This window comes from Macaca nemestrina, chromosome 12 (genome assembly GCF_043159975.1).
Source record: "Macaca nemestrina isolate mMacNem1 chromosome 12, mMacNem.hap1, whole genome shotgun sequence".
In the NCBI taxonomy this organism is placed as follows: domain Eukaryota; kingdom Metazoa; phylum Chordata; class Mammalia; order Primates; family Cercopithecidae; genus Macaca; species Macaca nemestrina.
Window position 1 is genome coordinate 45,953,966 of NC_092136.1, and position 25,100 is coordinate 45,979,065.

Genomic DNA, 25,100 nt, shown 5'->3' on the forward strand with positions numbered 1-25,100 from the left:
GGCATCCAGCGTTTTATGTATGGGAAATGGGAGGTGGAGAGTGGGCACAGAGAGGCCTCCTTCTCCCTATCCCCCACCCTGTTGGCATCAAGGAAAACCTAGCTAAGTCCTAGTAACCCCACATGGGTATCCATCATGGCTCCCTTGGGTAGGGTCATCAGATCTAGCACATAAAAATAGAGGATGCCCAGTTAAATCTGAATTTCAGATAAACAGCAAATAATTTTTTGGTTTAAGTGTGTTCCATGACATACAAAATGAACTCATATCTTGGTTCAGACTTTGTCATTTATTACATATTTAAACGTAATTAAAATTTTTTCATCATTTATTTAAAATTCAAATGTCACTGGGCATGCTGCATATCATCTGGCAGCTGCACCTGTAGGCAGGCTAGACTCTCGGGGAAGGGGTTATTTATCCGATCAGGCTGGAAAGAATGCCCCTGAGGACCAAGGGGACCCTAGAAGGAGCTGACTATGATCCTGGTGTCCGGTGAGCAGGGCCTGGCCCAGGAAGGGGGAGCAGTGCCAGGCAGGGAGAAGGAAAAGAACGGCTGTGGCCTGAGGAACTGGGTTCACGCTGCCTTCCTGGCATAGGGAGGTATGTGGAGCCCGCCCCAGCTGCTCCCCATTAAGCAAAGCTGGCATTTCGGAGCACGTCAGAAGCGCTGGCTCCCAGCCCTGGAAGTCAGTGTCTGGCCTCTGAGCCAGCACTGCCTGCCCGGCCCCAGCCCTCTCACCTCAGCAGACCGGGGGCCCCAACAGGCCCATTGTCGTCCGGCCCTGGAGCCTCAATGGGGCCATTCAGGGGCTTTGTAACAAGCCCTTCTGGAAGGCACTTTCTCCTCCCCTTCCAGGGTGCCCTTGGCCAAAACCTTCGCCTGTGTGGGTGGGGGGTATGGATGTGGTGAGAGCAGCCGGCAGCAGTACAACATTACTGAAGGCTGGATTGTTGACAGAGGGCACAGAAATGCCCCACAAGTCACGGGACTCCAGGGAACTCTGCCCACACTGAACCCCCCACCCTGCTGAGGGGAACTGGGCTTCCGAGCCACCTGCACCTGAGGAGCAAGAATCAAGGTCCCCAACACATTCACTGTAGAACTGTGGAAGATTCATGAGAGAAGCCAGATAGATGCAAGTTCAAGCCCAGGCTTTACCAAATCCTGGCTGTGTGAAACTGTGAGTTGCTTCACCTCTCTGGGCCTCTTTTTCTTCATCTGTAAAACTAGAGCTAATCTACCTCCTAAGGTGAAGGCTAGATTACAAATATCATGTAAACATGGAGTGTGGAGCCTGGCACATAGTAGGTGCTGAATAAATGTCCCCTTCCCCTCTGCCTTCTTATTTGTAGCTCTTCCTGATCCGGTGAAGACCTCCCAAAATTTGCTCTCCCATAGGTTGCAGATCCAAAGGCCACTGTTACAGGGATGTCTTGGTTCAGGCTTTATCATGGAACATGGGCCCCCTGCAGACCTGAGATTCAGCTGAGGCCCCTCTCAGCCAACACAGCCCCTAATAAGGAGAAATGGCACTCAACATCTCCTACCATCTCTCGTGCCCTTTCTGCTAGTCCACTCTGGTGTCCTAAGCATCCCAGAGCTACTTTATACTTTCAGGTCTACCACCGCAGGCTGCTTCAAGCCCTGGTTTCTGAATAAGGAAATAGATAAAAAGAAGCTCAACTCTATGGGCACTGTTAGGCAACTTAAAGGCAGCCATCTTGGGCCTTAAACAGAGGACAAACAGACACATGCTTTGGGTTCATTATATTTCACCAGGAGTCTCAGTAAACCCTTCCTAGTGGCTGACATTCCCAGTGTGATGCCTACCCAACCTGGCAACCCCTGCCAATGGCAGCAGGGAGAAGAGCCAGAGCTTCCTGTTCACCAGAGCTCTCCACCGTCTGTTCATTAGACCAAATCCAAAGTATGCTGCCCTGTTTTCTCGGGATCTTGCATGCGTTCAAACCTCAGCTTCTCTGATCTTCTAGGATCCCATTCCTGCCTGCTCCAAGTCACCCAGTTCCCTCCTTCCCTCAGTCTTCCAATTCCATCTTCTACTCTAGACCGGTCTTTGTCAGAGTGAAGGCTACAGACTATCTTATGCATACTCACTTGGTCATATTTTTCAAAGATATGAATTCTTGGGCCTCACCCCAGATCTGCAAAATCAGACTCTATGATGCTCTGGCCCATGATTCTGCACACTTAACAAGCTCCCTGGGTAATGCTGAGCACACTGAAGTTTAAGAACCACTGTCATGAAGGGAGGGATGCACTCTTGGCATCTCTCTTGCCCCATAGGACCTTTCTCTGCATATGTTCCTTGCTATTAATAACTATCTGAAAGAATGAATTAATTGGTTTCCTTATTACCAAATTACACAAATATAATAGAGCACTGCCATCTCATTTCTTGATTGAGTTCTGCCTTGGACTTTTCTTGAGAGGATTCTATCCATACATAACAGTACAGCAGAAAACACACACAGACATACTCACACCCAAGATATAACATTTATATTGCACTCACATGCCAGGCATTTGCCACAGGCCTCATCCACATGATCACATTTAGTGCTGAAAGCAGCCCTGTGAGGTCATTGCTATGGTGTCTGTGGTGCAGATGAGGAAGCAGAGGCAGGGTTTAGCAGCTTGCCTAAGGCCATGCTGCTGCACGTGGACAGAGCTGAAATCCAAACCCCGGTCTGTGTGGCAATGACCACTTGCTCTTTTCCACTTCACTATCCTGACTTCTCTGTGGGGGCTAGTCTCAAATTCAGATCTCACCCCAGAGTGTACATCAGAATCTCCTACAGAGCCCTAAGAAATACAGACGCCAAAGTGCTACTCCAGGCCTGAATCTATGGGAGACATCAGGGCTGGTAGATTATTTGGACAATTCTACACGCGGCTGGTGAAGAACCACTGAATATGTGCCCAGAGTCATGAAGCTTGCTAAATGAGGGTCTAGAAAGAGAACTTAGTTTTTGACTCTAAGAACAGTGCTCTTTCAGGCTCACCATACTGTCTCATATGCTATAGTGATGCCAGTGGCCAAAGTGGACTTTCTACAACCTCTCAAGGAGCATCTTGGACACATGTGCATACAAACACAAACACATGCGTGCACACACACAGAAACCTTCTTGGTGCCAAAACATCATCTCTCAGTCATACGACAGCTTCCCTGTCCCTGCTCAGGACCAGATCTGGACTCCAGAGTGGCCGGGGTGGTCACTTCTCCAGGTGGTTTCAATGGAGTTAAATGAGACAAAGCTAGGAGAGTTGGACAAAGCTAGGAGAAGTCAAAAAGTGCCCCACAACATCCTCCAGTACCCTCCTTCCTCCTGTAGACTCTGGAGTGAAGCTGCACCTCTCTCACCAAGTCCTCTTCCTCTACCTGCGGTGGCCCATGCCTGACTGAGACACAGGTGTGCACAAGGTCAGGCAGTTTCTATGGCACCAGTGATCATGCGACAGCTTTAAAATAGCCCTGATTTATACAGAACAAGGGAAAAGGCTCCAACTTCAGCATTAGACAATAATTTCATCAAGCAGCCTAATTCAGGAGCTCAGTTATTCTGCTCTACTCTCATCCATGGGCTTTCCCCACATCAATGCACAATTGCAGGGTGATTGAAAGAAATGCCTCCACAGGCAGATTACATTTGCACAGCACCTGCCCATTGAGAGGGCTTCCCTGAGCATTAGACAAGGGAATGGAGAGGGAGTGAGCCCCTCCCACTGGTGCCCTGGGATGCATCCTGCCTCCTACATAACCACGTGCTAGAATGATGCAGTGTGATTTGGGGGACTCAAGAACTGGAAGATTTCCAAACAGCAAAGGACTGTGGGAGTTGGTTTCTGTTCAGAATGTGGGAATAGCTGACCAGCCTTTGCTGAAGGATCCAGAGAGGCATTCACAGCCATTTGTGAGACGGGCTGGATGGAACTGCCTCTAGCTTCTGAAAGGTGCTATCTCAACCAGCCCAGGCACACCTGGCAGAGTGGGGAGTCAAGGCCCTCTAATTACTGCTGCACTCCCAGGTTAAAGACTGGGTCTCCCTTCCCTCTGCAGCTACCAAGTAGATAACAGTCTCTGGTCATGGTGACCAAACATTAGCTACAAAGCCCAGTGTGCAGGTGAATTACCCTAAGCAACATCAGAGAGATGTAAGAAACAGAGTAGCCACGCATTCTGGAAGTCTGTCTTATGAGGTCCTTTTCTAGGGTGACTCCGTCCCTCCCTCGCATCTTCAACCATAGGGTAGGGTTATTTGAGGCAGTTTGGGCCTGTGCCTCTAGACAGAGGTGGCGACACTACTTTGTGGGATGGGGTTTCTCTTAGATTCTTCTTCTGAAGGGGTTGAGGGCATAATGCTCTTCTGCTTCTTAAACTTTCATTTCTTTATATATAATCTGGGATCTTATTAAAATACAGATGTTGATTCAGCAGGTCTGGGGCAAGGCCTGGGATTCTGCATTTCTAACAAGCTTTCAGGTGATGCCATTACAACCAGGCCACAGACCATACTTTTGTTAGCAAGTGTTTAGATCACAAAAAGTGGGCAGAAAAGAAAAAAAAAAAGAAAAGAAAAACTGAAAACAAAGTGAAATCTTGCCTGTTGGCAACGCTGATTCCCACATTCTACTGTGGGCAGCTTAGAGTCAGTTCTAAACTCAGGAAAGGCACCTCTCTGATAAGGTAACATCCAAGCAAAGAACTGGAGCTGAGAGAGTGAATGCTGTTGGCATCTGGGGAAGACATTCCACGTAGGAAGAGCAGCAAGTGCAAAGGCCCTGAGGCGTGGCATCCTCATCTTTAAAATGAAGGGGTAAAAAACCAGAGTCTTTGTGATATAGTTCTAAGGTTCCAGAGTCAATAGGGAGGCTTTCGGAGATTGGGGAAAATAACTTATCCTATAGGAACAGGACAGGAGAGTGAAACCTACAGGCCACCATTGCAGCCCCCTCCTTTTTTAGTCTGACATGCCTCTCTTTCCAATGCTGTTTCAGAGGAGAAAATTACTAGCTGTTTTTAAGAAACAAAATAATCTAGCCAGTTAAGGAAGAGATATTTTTAAACCACTGAAGGGATTTTTCCTTTCCCATTTCTTTTATTGATATATCTCCTCTCCTTCCAGTTCTAAAATAAGCATCCTGTCTGCCCTTATGCTAATCCAAAGGCAACACACCACAGAACGGTGAGGGCCTCAGCAGAGCCAGGCAGAGGTCAATTAGAAGCCACCAGACCCGGGGAATGCACCAAGGCAGCCCAGCCAGCCTGGCCTCGCCCATGGCCTGCTTCCTCCCAATCCAGGTGACGAGACACTCTTAAAAACAGCAGTGGAATGTAGCAAGAGTTGGTATTTGCAAATGACAAATTTCTGACTGAATTCCAGTTCTTTGGAATGGAAAACTAGCAGGTCCTGTTACAAAATGTACCAATAGTTCATGCCTAATACATGGGTGTGGGCAATTCATATACTTCACATCTAAATGTGGCTAAAAATATGACAAAGCTGGCATATTTTTAGCCAGGTAAACATTTCTAGAGACTAGGTCACATTTATACTGGTTTCTGCTCTGCAATCCAGAGAAGGAATGATTCCAAATGAGTGAGAAGCAAGGACCAAAGAGGAAAGCCATGGAGTCCACCAGGCAGTCGGGATTCCTGGTGACCATCTCTAGTTTAGGAGTAATTTAAAGTAGTTAAAATGAGTATCTTTTTTTAAGAGACTGGGTGTCTCTCTGTCACCTAGGCTGGAGTGGAGTGACCGTAGCTCACTGCAGCCACAGCCACAGCCACAACTACATTGTGTCCTTCTCCGTTAAAGAGGGAACACTTTTGAAAGAACAGGGCCCCATGTTACTTTAGACGGTAAGTCTTTGCCGGGTTTGATGACCTCTCACTTGCTGGGGGATCTTAAACAAGTTGCTTTCCCTTTCTGTGTCCTTAGTTGCATGTGTCTCTCTTCCCCACCCTCAACTAGACTTGGGTTTAGTGGGCAGCAGCACTGAGGGAGGACCATGCTGTGGGGAAGGAGGCAAGCTCTGTAGTCACTGCCTGAGATTCAGACCTGGCACCTCCACTCACTGGGTGTGTGGCCTTGGGCAAGTTGCTTATGCTTTACCTGCCCCAGTTCATCTGTACAATGGAAACAATCACAAAAGTATCCACCTCAGTAGTTACTGCTATTGTAACAATTAAATGAGAAAATCCACATAAAATGCTTAGAATATCAAGCACATATTAAGTGCTCAGTAAATAACAGTGATCTTATCTGCCTCACACTTTTACATACATGAACTGCTTTAGCTTGCACGATATGTTGAAATGCTATAACCACCCAGGGAAATTGAGGCTTGACAGGGCAGACCTGTCCAAGCTGCAGTTCAACAACTATTTATTAAGCGCCTACTGTGCCCCCAGCTTCACCCTAGCATTAGGAAGGTGAAGTTCCTGGTAAATAAATGGAGAAGTAGGAACTTAACCCAGGTCTCTCTGGCTTCCAGCTAGCAAGGGTCTAAGAGGCTGGGTAGAAAGAGCATGGACTTGAAATTAGACAGTCCCAGTACTGGCTCCATATGGTCTTGGTCAAGTTACTGACCTCCTCTGAGCCTCACACATAGAAGGGGATGAAATGCCCCCAGTCCCCTTGTGAGGCTTAACGGGGATAATGTATGTAAAGTGTCTGGACTATGGGAGGTGGACACTATGGTAGCCTATTGCCACACTTATACCATCCACAAAGAGGCCCTATTTTTCTGGTTCTCTGAGCCAAGTGCAAAAGCTTCCTAATATGAAGCAATTAAGAACACTCATTCTGGGCCAGGTGTGGTGGCTCACACCTGTAATGCCAGCTAGTTGGGAGGCTGAGGCAGGAAGATCCCTTGAGCCCAGGAGTTTGTGGCTGCAGTGAGCTATGGTCACTCCACTCCAGCCTAGATGACAGAGAGACACCCAGTCTCTTATAAAAAGATACTCATCTTAACTACTTGGTAGAAGGAGGGGAAAAAATATATAGCATAGGGCTGGTTCCAATCTTTAAGCTGTCAGGCCTTTCAGAGCAGAATATCTGATTACTAACTGAGATGAAAGGAATACTGGCCTAGAGTCAGAAGGCTTGGGTTCTGGTTTTTGCTCTGCCCTTTGGAGCTGGGTAACTGGAGGCAAGTCACACCCCTCTCTGGGTCATGGTTTCTTCATCTGCACAATGGAGCTGTAGGAACATTGTGCAGATGGCCTCATAGGTCTCCTCTGGCTCAGATGTCCTAAGTCTCTAGTACTTAAAGGCACAGATCACTAAGCAGATATCCCAAGTAATCCAGGTTATTCTAAATCTGGTTTTGTCACCTAAATGGAGGTTTTTTTCCTTCAAGGCTTGTCTTCTAACGATCAAAGCTTGCACACCAGAAGGTCTGACAGCTCTGGCACACTTGTGGCCCACACATTCTGAAGTAAACATGCGTCACTCCCAGGTCTGAAAAGAATCAAAGCAAATCAGCATGAAATGGGGACTGTCTGCTGAGCTGCAGCCAGCATGTGGCAGGAGGACAGGAACGAGGTCCTGCCAGCTGTTAGGCACATGAACCCTGCTGGGCCGGCAGCACGGGGGTCACCTGGGGGACAGCAGCCACAGCAGTAGGACAAGGAGATCCTGCCCAGATTGCAGCAGGATGTGGGCAAAGGCCAAATGGGGCTCCTCATCCTATAAACACAGAGCCTCTGGCAACAAGCTGGCACAGGCACAGAAGGCCCCAATGAGGAGGAAGCAGCAAGAAGGGCCGAGACCAGGGAAGCAGGGAGCAGGCTCCAAGCAGAGGAGGGTCTGGAGGTTTGATTATCTAAAGCAGTAGCTCATATGGGATTCAGGCCTCCTTTGATTACTGGCAAAAGAAGGCAGTGGTTAAAAGCACAGGTTTGGGAATCAGAAAGACCTCAGTTCAAATCCTACCACTGTCGATACCAGCTGTGTGACCCAAAAAAGTCCCAGAACTCCTCTAAGGCTAGTCCTCTCACTGACTCCTATTTTTCTTCTTACTGGTAAAATAGGTTCAATAATATCAGCTCAGAAAGTTCGTTTGAGGATTAAATGAGATTATGTAAGGAAATGGCACATAAATGGTTGCTATGATCATCATTCCTGGAAACTCTGTCCTATCCTAGGCTTTTCTAAACCTTCTCCCTTTCCTAACCAACCAAAACCCCCTCAGAACCCTTCTCAGGTCCTCCATCCAAGGCAGGGGTGGTTGGGGATGGGGGCAGGAATCTGCCCAAACTTGCCAAAGCCCATGGTGTTCTCTCCCTCTCAACCCCTCCAGTCTGCTGCAGTGCCATTATCACATCCTGACAGCTCTTCTTCCATCGCAGCAGCCAGAGAGTTTGGATATCATAAACAGCCTTGTGCAAAGGAATCTGCCTCCGCCCTCTACTCAGCCAGACCAGGCAAGTTTCCCTAAGACCTGGTGTTGGAGAGCTTTGATGCTGGCTCCAGACAGTGTTCAGGTTGCCCACTCTGTGTCTCTGTCTCCTACACTTGGCCACCCACCATCACATGACCTTCTCAGTTCACATCCTAAGAGGGAGTTCTGCAAGATCCATCCACAACTCAAGTTCAATTTCTATTTACTCCTGTTTTCCAATGCTTTCTTTTATCTCCCCCTACCCTTCTTTTCTTCTGCAAATATTAACTAAAAACCTATTATGTATAGACCCTGTGCCAGCAGGAATCAGGAGAGACACAGCCCTCATGGAAGTCATGGTCCAGCAAAATAAGCAATCACAGTCCAAGCTGAGGGGCTACTGGCCAGGCTATGGAACATGTAGAAGAGACACTGTATTAGGACCATGGTGGTGGCGGAAGGCTTCCTGGAGGAAATAATACTAAACCTGAATTTGTATGGATAAAGAGTGGGAGGATTCAGTCGGGCAAAAGAGAAAAGCTTGTTTCCAATCATACTCCTTATCTTCTCAGTGCCTAGACCAGTAGGGCTCAGTCAGAGGTTTCAAATTTTTTTAAAAAATTACTTCATTTAAAAAATTTCTTTTGTATTTGCAATCTTGGAAACACCTTAGATTCTCATAAAAGATTACCAAATGAAACTGGATCTTGTGATTTATTTCCACAAAATGTCAGCAACCATTCTCATGAAAGAGCAAGGAATGAAGCCAAAGTTTTCACACTATACCAGAAAGAAGATAAAGAGTCCAGAACCTAAACCTCATGAAACAAATTTGGCCAGGCTATTGTGAGTACACACACACACACACACACACACACACACACACTCCAATTTCATTTATGTTCTCATAAATATCAAGGGCATCGGTGACAAATACTACTCAGGCAGGACTTTGCTTTGTTTCCCAAAGTTTTGGTTTTAAAAATTTCAAACCTACAGAAAAGTTGAAAGACGTGCACGTATATCTTTGCCTAGATTCACCAGTTAACATTTTCATTTTCTTTCTTCTTCTTTCTGCAGATATTCTCACCTTGTTTTTTCCTAATTGAGAGTTACTTGCTGACATCAAGATACTTCCCTTCTAATATTTCAGCATATAGCTCCCAAGAAAAAGGACATTTCCTTACGTAATCCCAATACCATTAAAATGGATAGAATAATACTATCTAACACGCAATCTACAATCGAATATCTCCAGTTTTCTCCCAAATGACCTTTGTAGTATTTATGGTTTTACTCATCCAGGATCTACTCAAGAATCTCTCATTGGATTTGGTTGTCATAGCTTTGGTACTCTTTTTCTAGAATAGTCCTTCACCTGCTTTAAAACTTTTTATGTCTTTCATGAGACTGACACTTTTGAAGATCCCCGGCCTGTTGTCTTAAAAAGTGATTCATAATCTAAACTTATCTGATTGCTTCCTCATGCCAACAAGTGATTTTGAATCAAATTCTTCATTTTCTCCTTCCTCTGTCTAGAATCAGCCCGGCCAGTTAACACTCAACAATGACATGTAGTGGGTCTTGTGGCCTCAGAGGACTTGAAATTTTAAACATCCCAAAAGGGTTCAACCAATATGATTAAGCAACTAATATTTATTTAACATTGAAAGAATATTTTCAATATTTCCAAACTCTGGAGCAGGGGGAGGAGTCAAATGGCATATGTATTACCAAGCTAAAGGAAATTTGAAAGTGATTTACTTAGACTCGGTAGTAACAGCATTTTTTTCAGATATTTTTTCAAAGTGCTTTCACACTTGCTATTTAAGAAGGTTGACTTCAAAGGTCAAACAGATAAGCGTTCAAATATTTGAGTCTACCTACCAGCTGTGCTCCTTGGAAAAGTAGCTTCACCTCTGTCAGCCCTGGTTTCCTCAAGGGCTACCTAAAGTGTAAGATGCTTAAACAGGTGCCTTGTTCACAATAATTACCTGTGTTAATCTTCATAGTAACTCCAAAGAAGGTACAGCAGGTATTATCCTCTCCATTTTATAGGTGAGGTTATGACGCTCAGAAAGAAAATGTGATTTGTTGAAGGTCATGTAGCAAGGTGACTAAAGAGACAGAATTAGAACCAAAGTTGCGAAGTCCTAGAGTGGTCATTTCCAGTTCTCTTCAGGAAGTAGCATCTACCTCATGGGATGTTTTGAGGATTAAATGAATGATACATATCTGGTGCTATGTATTATGCTGATACAGAGGTTGTGCTCAATCGATATCCATGACTAGAATTATAATTATTTTTAAAAGTGTCACATTGCCATGAGTAACTAATTTTGTTCAAAGGCCTCCAAATACCTCTGAAAATGGGATCATAATTATCTCAACTAAGACCCCATTTCTACCCTATCCTCTCTCCCACCAAGATGAATGGAGGGATTGGAATAACCCAAAATTCACTGAAGGTGTTGAGGTTTCACTTGGAAAAAGTGGCAAAATATTCTGAGGCTGGGGGCCCATTGTTTGCAAAACACAAGAGAGGATTGTATTCCCTGGGAAAGGGGGCACTAAGCCATGAGTCATTCTCTGGTTCTGTGTGGGCAAATGGGGGTTCCTGCAAAAACCTTTGTGTTACTCACTATTGTCTTGTGTAGATTAAAGCACAAAAAGCCTAGCTAAGTTTTGTTCCCAAAATCACATGGCCCATTCTGCTCAAGCCATTCTAGGAACACATTGTCCATCTCTTTGAAAAATGTGACCAAGAGACAGAATAGCCATTGAATTTGGCCTGTGGTTATTGGTAAAGCACCACTGGGCAGCTGGCCATGCCTTGGGGCACCTTAATGGCCAACTGATCACAAGGTCCAGCTCTCATTACAACCATGCCTGCTGGGAGAAAAAAGGGCTTTCCTTCTGCCCTCAGAACAATAAGGAACCATTAAGAAGCCCAGTCAATGAGAATGTCCCATTCTTGGTCCTGTCCTGGGCTAGGCCCTCAGATTGACTGGCTCCACTCAACCACCTCCACAGTGCCAGTTCAGACTGGTTATACAAAGGAAGCTTCCCACAAGTTTGGTTTGTAGCAGATCCCTCAGCTTGGTTACTGTTACAAAGATGGCATGTCTGAGACCAACCTGTGAAAGTTTCAATTAACAACTCGAGATATGACTTCTTTGGATGACATTGTTATTAATTCACTCTTGTTCCCCATTCATCTAACCAAAGCCCTGCTATGCTTTCTAGCTTTCATGGTGCAAGCCATCTGTCTTTTCATGTAATCAGCTGTGTACTTGGGAGGCAGAGAGGTAGGGTGGAAAGAACATGGGCTTGGAATGAGGCAGACATAGTTTCCAAACTTGGATCTGACCTTGGGTAACAAAAATAGGCAATACTATATATTCCTTGCTTAGTATGTGCCATACACTATGTTCAGGAACCTACCTGTAATATCTCACTGAACCCTCACCCTCAACCTATAAGCATCACCATTTCTGCTTCAAAGATGACAAAACTGAAGTTTAGGAATGTTCTGTAATTTGCCCAAAGCCTAGATGCAAACTCTGACCTCTCAATAAAGTCTAATTTACCACATAAAACTGCCTCCAAGTGATAACCTCCCTTGGCCTCTGCTTCCTTACACAAAATGCATAGATCGTTTTTCCCTTTATCCAGCTTCTTGTGCCTCACATTAAATAATATCTATATAAAGAGCTCTGCAGACTACCTGGCACATAGCAGATGCTCCATAAATGTTCCCTTCCCTGCTGCTGAGGCGGATTCTGAGAAATAAGAATTTCTGACCTTAAGCCAAAATCTCACTGGGTGGTTTGGCTTTTTCAGAATGGTTCCAAGAGTTTCACTAGGGCCTCATGAAAACACCTCTCTGAAGGCTACATCTCTTATATCTTATAAGTAAATAATATGGGACCCAGATTTGGTGCTTCAGATCTTGGTCACAGAGGAAGACAGAATGAGAAATGGAAAGCAAACCTAGCTATTCTGAAAGCTAGAATTTGGGCTGTAACTCCTCCAGCCTCCCCTTTGATGTGTGTGTGTGCTTATATGTGCTCAATACTTTAAGCTGTTCCATGTGTATATATTTGTGTATGTGTGTGTATATATGCATATATACACATATCCAGAAGTAGATGTATTTATATACAGAGATATATACACGTAATGTTACCCTGAATAAGCCACCAGTACCACCCTTAAAGTATCTTTAGAAAATTAACCCATGGAGTAAGCAATAATATGTGAACCATAAACATTCTTGCATGTTGGCAGATAACCATGCTATACATTCCCCTCCAAGAACTGAGAAAGAGAAGAAAGGGAGTAATACAATAGCAGAAAAATGCACTAATCAAATCTATAATCAACTTTGATGATGGAGCAAGGATTCTAATCAAAACACAATGGAGCAAAGTTGCCACAGGTTGTAAGCTTGTAGCTGTGCTCTCTTCCCAGGGGCCTCCTCTGTGCTTTCTTTTTCAACATCTAAAACACCCACAGAGAATTTCAATCACTTCTCATTACTTCTTTAAAGAAACTAGGTGCAACTTGAACACCAGCTTCTAAAAACAGGAAATATCAAAGTATTTTATATATGTATATATTTTTTCTTTTTTTCCTTGCAACTGCTTCTTAAAAATAGGCTAACGTCTCCTCAAATAGCTCAGGCATGTTGCTTATCTGAAGGTCAGCCAGAGAGAGTTTCTGAACAAACATAGGGCATGTCTTTAAAACAACTCTCTGCACATGGTCCTAATTTATTCACATGTTAACAGAGCAGATGCTATAAATGTTCATACTTGGGGGAAGGCACAGGTATCTCAGTCCCAGGAAGGTAATTCAGGGGAGGTGTGCTGCTGCTGCAGAACACAGTTTCCTCCACTGGGAGAGGTGGGTGGCGGGAGAGAACCAGCTGTAGGTTTATGGGAGAGATTCAAGGTAAGGGGCCTGGAGGAAGGGTGGGTGACAGTAGGGCTGTACCTAACAGCTACTTGCTGGCTAAGTTAGGTCTTTTCACACTTGATGGAGATGAAGAGCAGGCTTAGGGGCAATGGGACGTCACTGGCTGAAGAGAGTTGCTGCATACTAAAACAAGGTATCAGAATAGCCTCCTTTCCCCTGTAACTACCATGTTGAATATTCTGAACCCCAAGCTAATAATAATAATCACCATCATTTCCCAATGATCTGTTATGAATCTGAATCAGATCCTTAATGGACACCCTCTCCGCATCTTCTCATAACTACCTTGCACATTCAGAATGATGATCCACCAGGAAGCCAACATGCAAATCTAATCCTTCAGCTGCAAAGCCTTTGTTCTTTCTCTTCATCACCTTTTGAAAAGGAAGATGCCAGATCTGGAGCAATGACTTGTTGCATGAAGCAATATCAACTGCTCAGTACCACTGCATGACCTTGCTCTTCATTCTCCACTATCACACTCATTCTGACCTCCTCTCCTCTCCACCAGTCACTCCTTCCCATCTCCAAAACCCAGCTCATCTTCTGTCTCCTCCAGAGGCTCTCTGGACTTCTCCAGCCATCTTGGCCTTTCCTGTGAGCACCTTGGATACCCAGCCCCAAGCATGCCTCTGAGGCCTCCCTGTGTTGTGCCTGGTTGCCCTATGTACATCAGTTATGCCTCCCAACTAGATTATAAAATCCTCAATACTCAGGCCATGTCCTATTTGCCTCATAGATCTGCCAGAGCATGATGGAAAAAAGACAGCAATGAAGAGTGGGAAGCCTGCAGGCCTCAAAGCCAGACCAACCTTGCTGGACTCCCTGCCCTGCCACCCTAGATGACCTGGAGCAAGTGGCTGTACCTTGCTAAGCCTGATCTAGCTCAGTGGTTACAGCAGTGGTCTTATAAATCAGGGCCTGCAAGTTCTAAGACAGTCTCTGTGGTTCTCCCTGTACAACATCATGGTTAAAGGCATGGGATCTAGTGCCAGACTGGCCAAGTTCTAATTCTACCTCTGCTACTCACAAAGTTACCAAACTGGTCTTCACCTCAGTTTCCATATGTGTAAAATGGGGATAATAACACTTATCTCATTTGGTTGTGATAAGAATAAAATTAGTTTTTAATGTTAAGTCCTTAGAACAATTCCTGGAACATAGGAAGTGACATATAAGGATTTGGCCATTATTACCATTGTTATTATTGTTACTATATTGTTATATTGTCATTATCATAGAAAACGGATGTATCAGACCTGATTTAAGTGTTTCTGTAAAGATGAAATGAGATTATATGTAAAGAGCCTCACCCATCAGGCACTCAGAAAGTGGTTATGCCCTTCCCTCATCTTCCCATTCTGCCTGGTACTGTACTAGGAAGGTGATAGATGTTCTATAAATCCTTGGAACAGATTGATACCTTTCCAGGGGCTTGACAGAATAAGCCATATCTTTTCTCACTTAGGGACTATTAAATCTTGGTTCAGCATGCCCTATCTCTTAGGTTAGCAATATAAATAGCTACTTTTATTAAGTATTCCTTATTTGCCAGACACTGCACTGAACACTTCACATTATTTTTCTTAATGCTCATGATTCTAGTGGTTGTTAATGCTCATTTTTAAATAGATGAGAACACTAAAGCCCAAAGAAGTTAATGAAGGTGGTCACCTAACTAGTTTATGACAAACACAGGACACCACTGATACCCATCTGACTTTAAAACCTGTATTATCAGCCACTACACAACCCAACCTCCTGCCAAAAATCCCCTGAATAAAAGGGGAGTCAGAGGCCCCAAGAGAGCATTTGCTATTTAATTCATTGCTTCCTGAGTATCTTCTAATAATATATACCAGATTTGGGACCTGGAAACTACCACATGGCCAGTCAGACACAGTCCTCATGCCATAACCAAGAGACTCTTTTGGAGGGAGAATGGGCACCGTATCAGGTAGACTGTTAGAAGACCTGACACAGAAGGTAAAATCCCACTGGCCAAAATCACTTTGATGTCAGCTGTGCAGACAGGGATCTGCCACAGGGAAGACCCCCCAGAACCCCTGGGCACTGGCAGAGGAGGTCAGGCAGGTAAAAATCAGGGTAGTCCACTGGAAGTGGCCAATTTCCTTAGCAGTCCATCCAAACTGTGCTCACCTTCAGTACACAAGGGCCCATCGTGGGTGAGAGAGGTGAAATGGGGGGATTATGGACCAAGGGCAAAAGAGGGAAGCAAAGTCTTGAGGGAAGTGGACTGTTCCAGCCCCTCAGGGAGAAGCTGAAGAACTTTTTTTTTCACGGAGAGGGTGATGAATCACCTTTCCAGAGCCTATGCACTGCCAGTCCTCTGACAATGTTTGTTAAATGAAGGGTCAAACGGGCAAAGGCAGAACAGCTGCCTGGATATGAACAATCCCAGCATGGACTTTCCCTCTCATTCCTCAGGTGCTCCTCATCAGGCTTGAGGGTATGTGTCACCTCCAGTTCCGAGTCACTGTACTGACCTCCCACCGACTGCCCACTACATCTCATAAACCCCACCTCCACGGATGAAGGGAAACCCCATGCAGAAGTGTACCCTGCTGCTCACCCCCATTGGAGAGCCCACTGGACAAATCCTGTACCTAACAACAGAAGAAGAGCAGAGCACAAAACCCTCACAGAGGCAGGCCCCCGGAGCACTGGAGGAAATCTTGCCTTCCTCCCACACACCATCACTCAAACCTGTCAGCTTCCAAAAATGTTTAGCAAGTGCAGCAGCAAGGGGCATGCTTATCAGCCTGGTGTGGGAGCTTAATCTGCTTTGAGGGCCTTCTCCAGCCCAGAGTTCCAAAAGTCTGCTTACAATTAGCTTCCAGCTCCAGTTCCCCCATCAGAAAGCCTAGGAATGTGTTGAGCTCTAGCCTCTGATCAGAGAAAGCTCCAGGAGAAGGTGGAGACGGTGTCAGCAGGGAAGTATGTGCCAAAAAGGTCAGCTGGTCTGTTGCCATTTTCCTGACACCGGCCCCAAACCACCTCCCCTCTGGCTTCCCGCCTCTCCTGACCGGACAGTCACATCCGTCAGGTCGGCCTGTCCCCAAAAGTCCCTGCTGACTGACTGCCAAGAAAATATAGCCCCCTCCTACCAGAAGAAGGGGGAAATGGAGCGGGGAGGGCCAAGAGAACCTGATTGGCCCTTGCTAATTTCTGTAAAAGAGATTGCACGGCCAGGGCTTGTCACCCAGCCGAATGGAGTGATGCAGGCTCTGTCTGGAAAGGTAGGAGTCACTAATTCTCTTCAAGCCATCTCCCATCCCCACCCCCCGTCACTCGGGCTACCAACACCAGGATCTACCACCCAAGAAGGAGGGGCTTAGCTTCGGCCGCCATTCTAAGGCAGCCACCCACACCCCCACCCCCACCCCCACCGCAACAGCCAGCCAAGACGCTAGGAGTCTCCAGCTGCCGGCCTCGGCTGGTGCACTAGTACTGCAGTCCCAGCACCTTGCCTGGAACCACGTCACCCCTCAGGATGGGGCAGGGACAGGTCATCTTCAAGCCAAGGGTAAAGCAGGTTCACTGCCACCCCCAACCTCCTTTTCCTGGATCTTACAGCCAGGCTAGGGAGCGTCGAACCCAGTGGGGCCTCAGATCGTTCCTTGTCCGGAACAGAATCTCTGCGGAACCGCCAGACAGACACAGAGCTACTGATGCGGATACTGGCTTCTTGGGGCCAAGACCTCAACATGCAGGACCTCACATTTCCAGCACACGTTTTTTGAGAACATCCCGACCTTTCCTCCTCCCCAGGAAGATGCTGCAGACGTGCCCGCCATCCCAGGTCTCGAAGAGCTCTTTAGGCAAACCTGGGGCACCCGCGCCACACCCACCGGCCGGCCCACTCTCCTCGCACATCCCCCAATCTGCCGGCCTAAGGGCAATGGTTCCCTTCCCTGACCACATGGTAGCCCTTTCTCCCATCCAGCCCTTTCTCCCACACCACCCCGAAAGAAATATTCATCCATCCTCCCAGAACAGTACCCCGGCACATGGCACCTCTCACCTGGGTATCGAACCCGTTTTCCACCGAGCCGCTCTTCCGCAGCGGGAGCCCCTCCCCCGCTGGCTCCTGCAGCCCCTGCAGCACCTGCGATTTCAGGGGGATCTGGCTAGGATAGGTGGTCTTGCTCACCTCCACCTTGCTTCCCAACTTCAGGTAGCAGGGCTGGGGGCCGGCCCGGGCCGGGGGCACGTGCAGGATGGGCGCGGCGCTGTGCACGGGTTTGGGCAGTCCCGACTTCATTTTGGAGGCGACCAGGATGGCCGGCATCTTCTCCCGGGGCTTGGGCTTTCCCAGCACGTCCCTGGCAGCGGCGGCGGGGGCGACCGCTAAAGGCAGCGCGGGTAGCAGAGCAGGCGCCGGGCCTTAGCCCACGAGGCGCCCACCACCAGCGGCTGAAAAAAAAATCCCCAGGTCGGGGAACTCGAGGCAATCGGGCGAGCGCGCCTTTGGGGTGCCGGGATGGGAATGGGGGACTGGCCACGGCGCTCAGCGGGTCCCACCTGGACGGATGCTGCAGCCGGGTCTCACACCTCTCCTGGGTGGCCTTTCAAGAGCTCTGGGCGCTCAGGGGCTGCCGCCTCTTGCAAATTTCCTCCTGGGAAACAGAGGCTTGGACGCCCATATTAACTTGTCACTGCATCTCCGAAGTGAGGAGGCCCCTTTGGAAGAGACAGAGGCGGCGGCAACCCACGAGTCCCGCTCCGGAGGCTACGGGTCTGAGCCGGCGAGGGAAAGAGCTAGCAGCCAAGGAAGGAAAGGAGAGAGCAGCGAAAGAAGGAGAGAAGGGCGCACTGGTCCCAAGACGTCTCCACCGAGAGGCAGCTGCTGCCCTGCTCGCGAGCACCGCAGTGTCACCCGCGACGCAGCAGAGGCGCGGCGAGAGCCCCCGAAAGGTCTCTCTTGGCGTGACAGTCACCGCTGCCCAGAAGGCCCCCGTACTGAGAGCACCTTAGCGCCTGCGGGTCTGCACATGCTCCGTGCGCTAGAGCGCAGCAAGGCTGTGGCCGTGGGGCGCGGGCGCTGGGACGCGCGGCTGGCGGGCCGGGCAGGGCTGCGCTCGGGAGCGGCCGCCGCGCTTCCCGGGAAGGCTGCGCTGGCTGCGGGGCTCAGCACAGGGGAGGACAGGCTGCGGCCGGCGCGGCTGCGGCGCGCGCTGACAGCCGGGGCCGCCCCGGCGCGCCCATTGGTCCACGGTGCACCAATCAGTGGCTGCGGCTCTCACTGCAAAGAGGGCGTGGCCTCAACTCTGGCCGCCGCCGAAACTCTGGGGCCGCGCTTGGCAGCGAGTACAAAGCGGGCTGGTGGCCGCTCTGCGGCACTGCTCCGGCCGCGCGCCTCCCGGGGGCCCACACCCCCGCGTCCCTAAAACCCTCATTTTGAAAAATGCCCTTTCGAACGCAATCGCCCGCCCCAGAGCCACGCGGGCACGGCTCTAGGGAAGTTTGTTTCCTTTTTCAAATTGCTCCGGTCACCTTAACGGTTTGAGTCTTCCGGAGTCACGCCCGCAGCCTCGCTGCCCCCATCTGGCTTGGGCAGGGCGGAAGCTCGTCTCCCGCGTTAAGAGCGCGCCAGCCATTTCTCTGCCTGCTCTTCCAGGCGGGCCGGGCGGGGGTCCTCCCAACGGCTTCCTCTCCAGTTTTCAAAGGCTGCACATTTCACTTAACTATTTGAAGTATTTATAGGCAAATACAATACGCAGGGAAGCTTCCCGCCCCGAGACAGCTCCTCCACGCAACCTACCACAGACTCTGTAATTAGAGTGGCCTGAGGAAGCCGGGAGAGGCTTCATGACCCCGGCAGGCTCTGGCCAAACCTTGCTGCGTTTCATGGAGCTCCTCCCTGTCCGCGCCTGGGACGCACTGGCCCCAACAGGTTCATCGACTCGAATTCGCTGTTTGGGTTGCTCTGTGGTTTCCTCGCTGACTCAAAGTGTATAAGAGTAAGAAGGAAACTGAGAGATGATCAGGCAGGTCAGACTTCGCGATTTATGAATGAGGAGCCTCCCATCCCGTAGAACTGCTTGGATTAGAATTGGGCAAGTTCTTTAAGCTTACACGCATCCTTAAAAAGCTTCTGTTTTCACATGTAGTAAGGTGGAGGCTTGACTACATTTACCTAATGAGCTGCTGTTTGGATTAAATGAGATGGTTGGTGCATGACAGTCATTTAGCACAAGTACCTGGCAATGTAGGAGACCAATAAAAGCTGGGTTTTATTTTCCCTGTTGTTGAATTACTGCTGCTTTCCCCCAAAGTCATCTCTGTTAATAAACTATTTGTCTTTTTTCTTTGTTTCCAGGATACAGGTTTTCACTTTGTGCCTGCCCTATAGCCTGATCTTCAGTGCTGCTAGCATTGATTTAGAATAACTCAGATGCTATTAACTGAATATGTCCCCCTGGAATTCATGTTAAACCCCTAATCCCCCATGTGATGGTATTAGGAGGTGGGGAACTTTAGGAGGTAATAAGGTGAAGACAGTGGAGCCCTCATGATGGGATTAGCACCCTTATTAGAAGAGACAGGAGAGAGATGCTTGCTTTCTGCCTTGTGAGGACACGGAAGGCAGTCTTCTGTAGACCAGTAAGAGGGCCCTTACCAAGAACCTGATACCATGTTGGCATCCTAGTCTCAGACTTCCAGGCTCTGGTAGTGCAAGAAATAAATGTTTGTTGTTTAAGCCATCCTGTTTATGGCATTTTTGTTATAGTGGCCCAAAGTGACAAAGATCTCAGACCAGAGGAAACATCAAAGTCTTAACCTCTGAAGTATTAAGAAATGAGAAGGCACCTTCTTAGCCATTCTAGGTAGCAACTTTCTACTCTAGTTAGGCTGAAATGTATGGCCCTGTCTATGTCTGTTTCAGTTATCTTCTCTCTCTCTGAAATCAAGTCACACATGATTCATGCTATTTACTTAACACTTTGCCCTTTGCCATCTGATGCCACCTCCCTTACTGTTGTCTACCATTATTTATCCTGTTATTTATTGTTTCATGCATTTGTTTTCTTCTTAGAGAATACACTTCTTGGAATTAGGAGCTGTGTTTTAACTTTCTTTAGATCTTCTCAGTATGGAGCATAAAGCTGGACAGAATAGCTACCCAAAATTTTTATTGAATGAATGATTGAATGATGCTAGCATCAGCCCTCAAGAAGGAGAGATTGTCTTTTAGATTTAGGAACAAAAGGACATATGAAATATTATGCTATTAACCTTGGGACTCTTCTGCCTGCCCTGAATTCTAGTTCCAACCAGTGTACCAAGAGTTGTGGAAAGATACCACAATCTTCAGCTTCTAAAGATCAGGGAGATATTCCAAAGTATTCCCATGGCCCTAATGCAGTGGTTCTCAAAGTGTGGTCCCTGGAGCTGCAGGAGAATTACCTGGAAACTTGTTTGAAAACCCCACCCTAGACCTATTGAATCAAAAGCTCTGGGGATGGGGCCCAGCAATCTGTATTTCAACAGTGTTCAACCTAGTGATTATGATGCGTACTAAAGCTTGAGATCTTCTGCCCTAATGAATATATCATGCTTTCAGTGCACCTCCAGAACTTCTTAAACCTTAATATGCATAAGAATCACTGGCGATCTTGCTAAAATACAGATTCAGATTCACTTGGTCTAGAACGGGGCTGAGATTCTGCTTTCTGAATAAGTTATCATGTGATGCCCATGCTGGTGTTCTAAAGATCATGCTTTGAGTAGCAAGGTTAAACCACAGACAGCAGGAGGGTTTCGTCTTAAGGGTCATCTACTGAAAAGGATCTCAGAGTGCATCCATCTAGTTGGAAACAGCCGCCTGATGACTTGATAATGTCTGCTATGGGTATAGAATTGGAAATAGTGGAATACATGTTATGTATTTGCCATCTTTGGTTTCCTGTTTAAATTGTATTTACTGCCAAGGTTATTTTGGGGTTCTGAGACCCTCAAATATGCACAAATATGAAAAACAGTATTTCTTTTAAAGTATTTCTAATGTTCTAGGATTGGTAAACATGAGCATTTCCCTTAACCCTGTGTGGTTTATATAACGAAAGTCTGATAATTCTTCATTTTTCTTGATGAAAGATCTTTCACTTGAGGACAAGTGAATCTTTTAGTCTGTTTCCAAATTTCTTTCTTTTCCTGCCTCTTCTTCCCTTTAGTAATTCTATTTGCTTTTTCCTGGAACATTATTTATCTCTCTCTCTCTCTCTTTTTTTTTTTTTTTTGACGGAGTTTTGCTCTAATTTCCCAGGCTGGAGGCTGAAGGCTGGAGTGCAATGGTGCAATCTTGGCTCACTGCAACCTCCGCCTCCCAGTAGCTGGGATTACAGGCGCATGCCACCACACCCGGCTAATTTTTGTATTTTTAGTAGAGACGGGGTTTCATCATATTGGTCAAACTGGTCTCGAACTCCTGACCTCAGGTGATCCGCCCACCTCGGCCTCCCAAAGATTTAGCTCTCATATATATATATATATATATATATATATATATATATATATATATATACACACACACACACACACACACACACACACACACACATATATATATATAATTTTTTTTTTTTTTTTTTTTGAGACAGAGTCTTGCTCTGTCACCGGGGCTGGAGTTCAGTGGCGCGATCTCAGATCACTGCAAGCTCCGCCTCCTGGGTACACCCTATTCTCCTGTCTCAGCCTCCCGAGTAGCTGGGACTATGGCACACGCAACCACGCCCAGCTAATTTTTTGTATTTTTAGTAGAGACGGGGTTTCACCATGTTAGCCAGGATGGGCTCGACCTCCTGACCTAGTGATCCGCCCACCTCGGCCTCCCAAGTGCTGCGATTACAGGCGTGAGCCACCACGCCCGGCCCTGTCTCCTTTTATATATTTTCTATAAACTTTCATTTTTCTTATTTAAAGCAAAATAATTTATCATACTAACCAGACAAGGGTGGTGGCGGGGGGCAGGGGAAAGCTATTTTTTCCCCTAGGATAAATGAGATAATTATAAATTTCTTACTTAAATAAGATAATCTCAAATTATAAAAATGGCCTATAAGTTTACTCCTTCCACATTGATATTGTATTAACATGAAAAAAGTCATTTCAAATCAATGTTTTGCAAGCATTGGTAACTAACGGAAGTCACTGGTTCAGAGAATGGCACTGATTCAGAGAATGGCAAGCTGCTCTGGAAAGAAAATACTATCCAGGTTTTAAAATAACTTTTTTTACTATATGCACTATGGACAAGTATGCCAAGCTGAAATGGCCCACCATTTTAAATTCCAACTTTGACACCATTCTTTATTTTTCTTCTGGCTTGGAACTTGCACAGTCACACAAATGTCAGTTGTGGGCCAAATTGAAACATATTATCAAAGCTCTCAGGACCACTGAATCATCCTAAGAGACTGGACAGTTCCCTGGTTCCAAGAGCCATCCTCAGATCAGGAAGTGCCAGCTGAGCCCCTCTCTGATCCTCAACATCAGCCACTTGTGATGAGTTGAGTGTGAATTGGGCTTCAGAGCTGACCTGCGAGTGACCAGTTCCATCAACCCATCCTTCATCTTAGTTAAAGACCCCTGTTGGCCTGACCTCCCAAGAAGACAGTCCCGTGAAGAGCCTGGAACATCTAAGCCCCAGCCTGTCACCAAAACATGCAGGGATCTCGGGGGGAAAAGTCTACAGCCTTTTGGAGACCCTAGATTACACATGATGAGGGGAAACGTTGCAAAGTTTCTTGAATAATATAAAAAGCAAAATATGAGTTTATTTGGGAGTAAAAAAATGCACTTTTCCTTAATTTTCTACAAATGGGTTGGCAACTTATGAGACATCTCAGAGATGGCACAAAGGCTCACCTTTTAGTAGTGGCTGAGTTGAGAGGTCACCCATCTCATACTGCAAAGAATTGAGGTAAGAACCTTAAGATATCTCTTTAGAAAGTCTGCTCATCTACTCATCCTATCAGTGACCCACTTCCAATCTCAAACTTTCTTCCAGATGGGTCTGTGTGCAAATCAGTATGCACAATGGTAGCCTCTGGGGCTTTTTTTCTGAGAACCAAAGGCTGAGGGTTCCCCTACTTGCAGAGGCTAGAGTGTGAGGGGTATGTATGTGTGTGTGTGTGTTTACAGGCATTTGAGTCAATGACACACACTAAATGTCAAATAAATACAGTCACGCACTGCATAATGGTGTTTTGGTCAATGACTGACTGCATATAATGATGGTGGTCCTGTAAGATTATAAGGAAGCTGAAAAGTTACTATTGCCTAGTAACATAGTAGCAGTCATAACATTGTAATGTGACACATTACTCATGTTTGTGGTGATACTGTGCTACAAGTTTTATAAAAGTATAGCACACACAACCATGTACAGTGCCTAATACTTTATATAGTAGATGATAAATACTTGATAACAAATTACTATGTTATGGGTTCAGGTATTTACTATACTATTCATTGTTATGTTAGACTGTATTCTTTCTACCTAAAAACATTAACTGTAAAACAGTCTCAGACAGGTCCTTCAGGAGGTATTCCAGAAGGCGTTGTTAGCATAGGAGATGACAGCTCCATATGTGTTTTTGCCCATGAAGACCTTCCAGAGGGACAATATGTGGAGGTGGAAAACAGTGATATTGGCCCTGTTTAGGCCTAGGCTAATGTGTCTGTTCACGTCTTCATTTTTAATTTTAAGAAGTTGAAAAAGTTAAAAAAAAAAACTAATAGAAAAAAGCTTATAAAGATATAAAGAAAATATTTTTGTATAACTGTACAATGTGTGTTTTAAGCTAAGTGTTATTTCAAGAGTCAAAAAGTCAAAAAATTTAAAAGTTTATAAAGTAAAAAAGTTACAGTTAACTAAGGTTAACTTATTGAAGAAAAAAATATTTTTAATAAATTTAGTGTAGCCTAAGTGTACAATGTTAATAAATTCTGCAGTAGTATACAGTAATGTCCTAGGCCCTTACATTCTCTCACCACTCACTCACTGACTTACCCAGAGCAACTTCCAGTCCTACAAGTTCCATTCATGGTAAATGCCCTATCTAAGTACACCATTTAAAAAAATCTTTTATACTATATTTTTACTGTACCTTTTCTATGTTTAGATACACAAATACCATTGTGCTACAATTGCCTATTGTAATTAGTACATCAACATGCTATACAGGCTTGTAGCCTAGAAGCAATAGGCTATAGAATATAGCCTAAGTGTGTAGTAGGCTATCCCATCTAGGTTTGTGAAAATGTACTCTATGATGTCTGTACAACAACAAAAAAGTCTAAAGACTCATTTCTCAGAACATAACCCTATTATTAAGCAATGCATGACTGCAGGTAGCAAACCATTGATTAATCAGTGGCTCAATAATTAATAGAAGGAATAAATTGTTTGCAAGCCATCTATGTGCCTGACTTTGGGCATTATGATGGAGAGCAGATAAGGATAAGTTATTGCTCTCTGCTCTCAAGTTTCAAAGAAGGATGTAGCTGCTGTTTCTCAGCCTGAGAATTGTCCTTTCTCACAACTGAAAAACAGAAACAACTCACAATCTAGTAGGGAAACCAAACAGGGAAATAAATGAATGACAAACAATATAACCAATACTCCAATAGAGAGAGCACGAAATATACAATGATAAACCAGTCACGAAGGAGGGTCAAC

General features: G+C 46.0%; 2 protein-coding genes across 11 annotated transcripts in view; one reads left to right on the plus strand and one right to left on the minus strand.

Annotated features, from left to right (window-relative positions):
* LOC105486999 (neuron navigator 2) overlaps nucleotides 1–25,100 on the minus strand; it is a 767,789-nt gene that overhangs the window by 389,505 nt on the left and 353,184 nt on the right. For 7 of the 10 annotated variants that reach the window (XR_011610773.1, XM_011750243.2, XM_011750245.3 and 4 more), the window contains exon 1: nucleotides 17,439–17,705. The exons of 2 other annotated variants lie outside the window; for them this stretch is intronic. Coding sequence is in view for 7 of the 8 variants with exons in the window: in XM_011750243.2 (XP_011748545.1) it covers nucleotides 17,439–17,705 (267 nt within the window). In the remaining variant the exon portion in view is untranslated. Of the gene's footprint in view, nucleotides 1–17,438; nucleotides 17,706–25,100 lie in introns of those variants that run through there. One more of the 10 variants, XM_071074968.1, reaches the window with a different exon arrangement.
* LOC105487003 (uncharacterized) lies at nucleotides 17,947–20,477 on the plus strand. The gene has a single exon (XM_011750264.3). The coding sequence runs from the start codon at nucleotides 17,947–17,949 to the stop codon at nucleotides 18,802–18,804; it is 858 nt and encodes a 285-aa protein (XP_011748566.2). The 3' UTR covers nucleotides 18,805–20,477.

Coding starts and splice junctions, on each gene's coding strand:
- LOC105487003 (XM_011750264.3), top strand. CDS start 17,947: ATGCTGCAGCCGGGTCTCACACCTCTCCTGGGTGGCCTTTCAAGAGCT.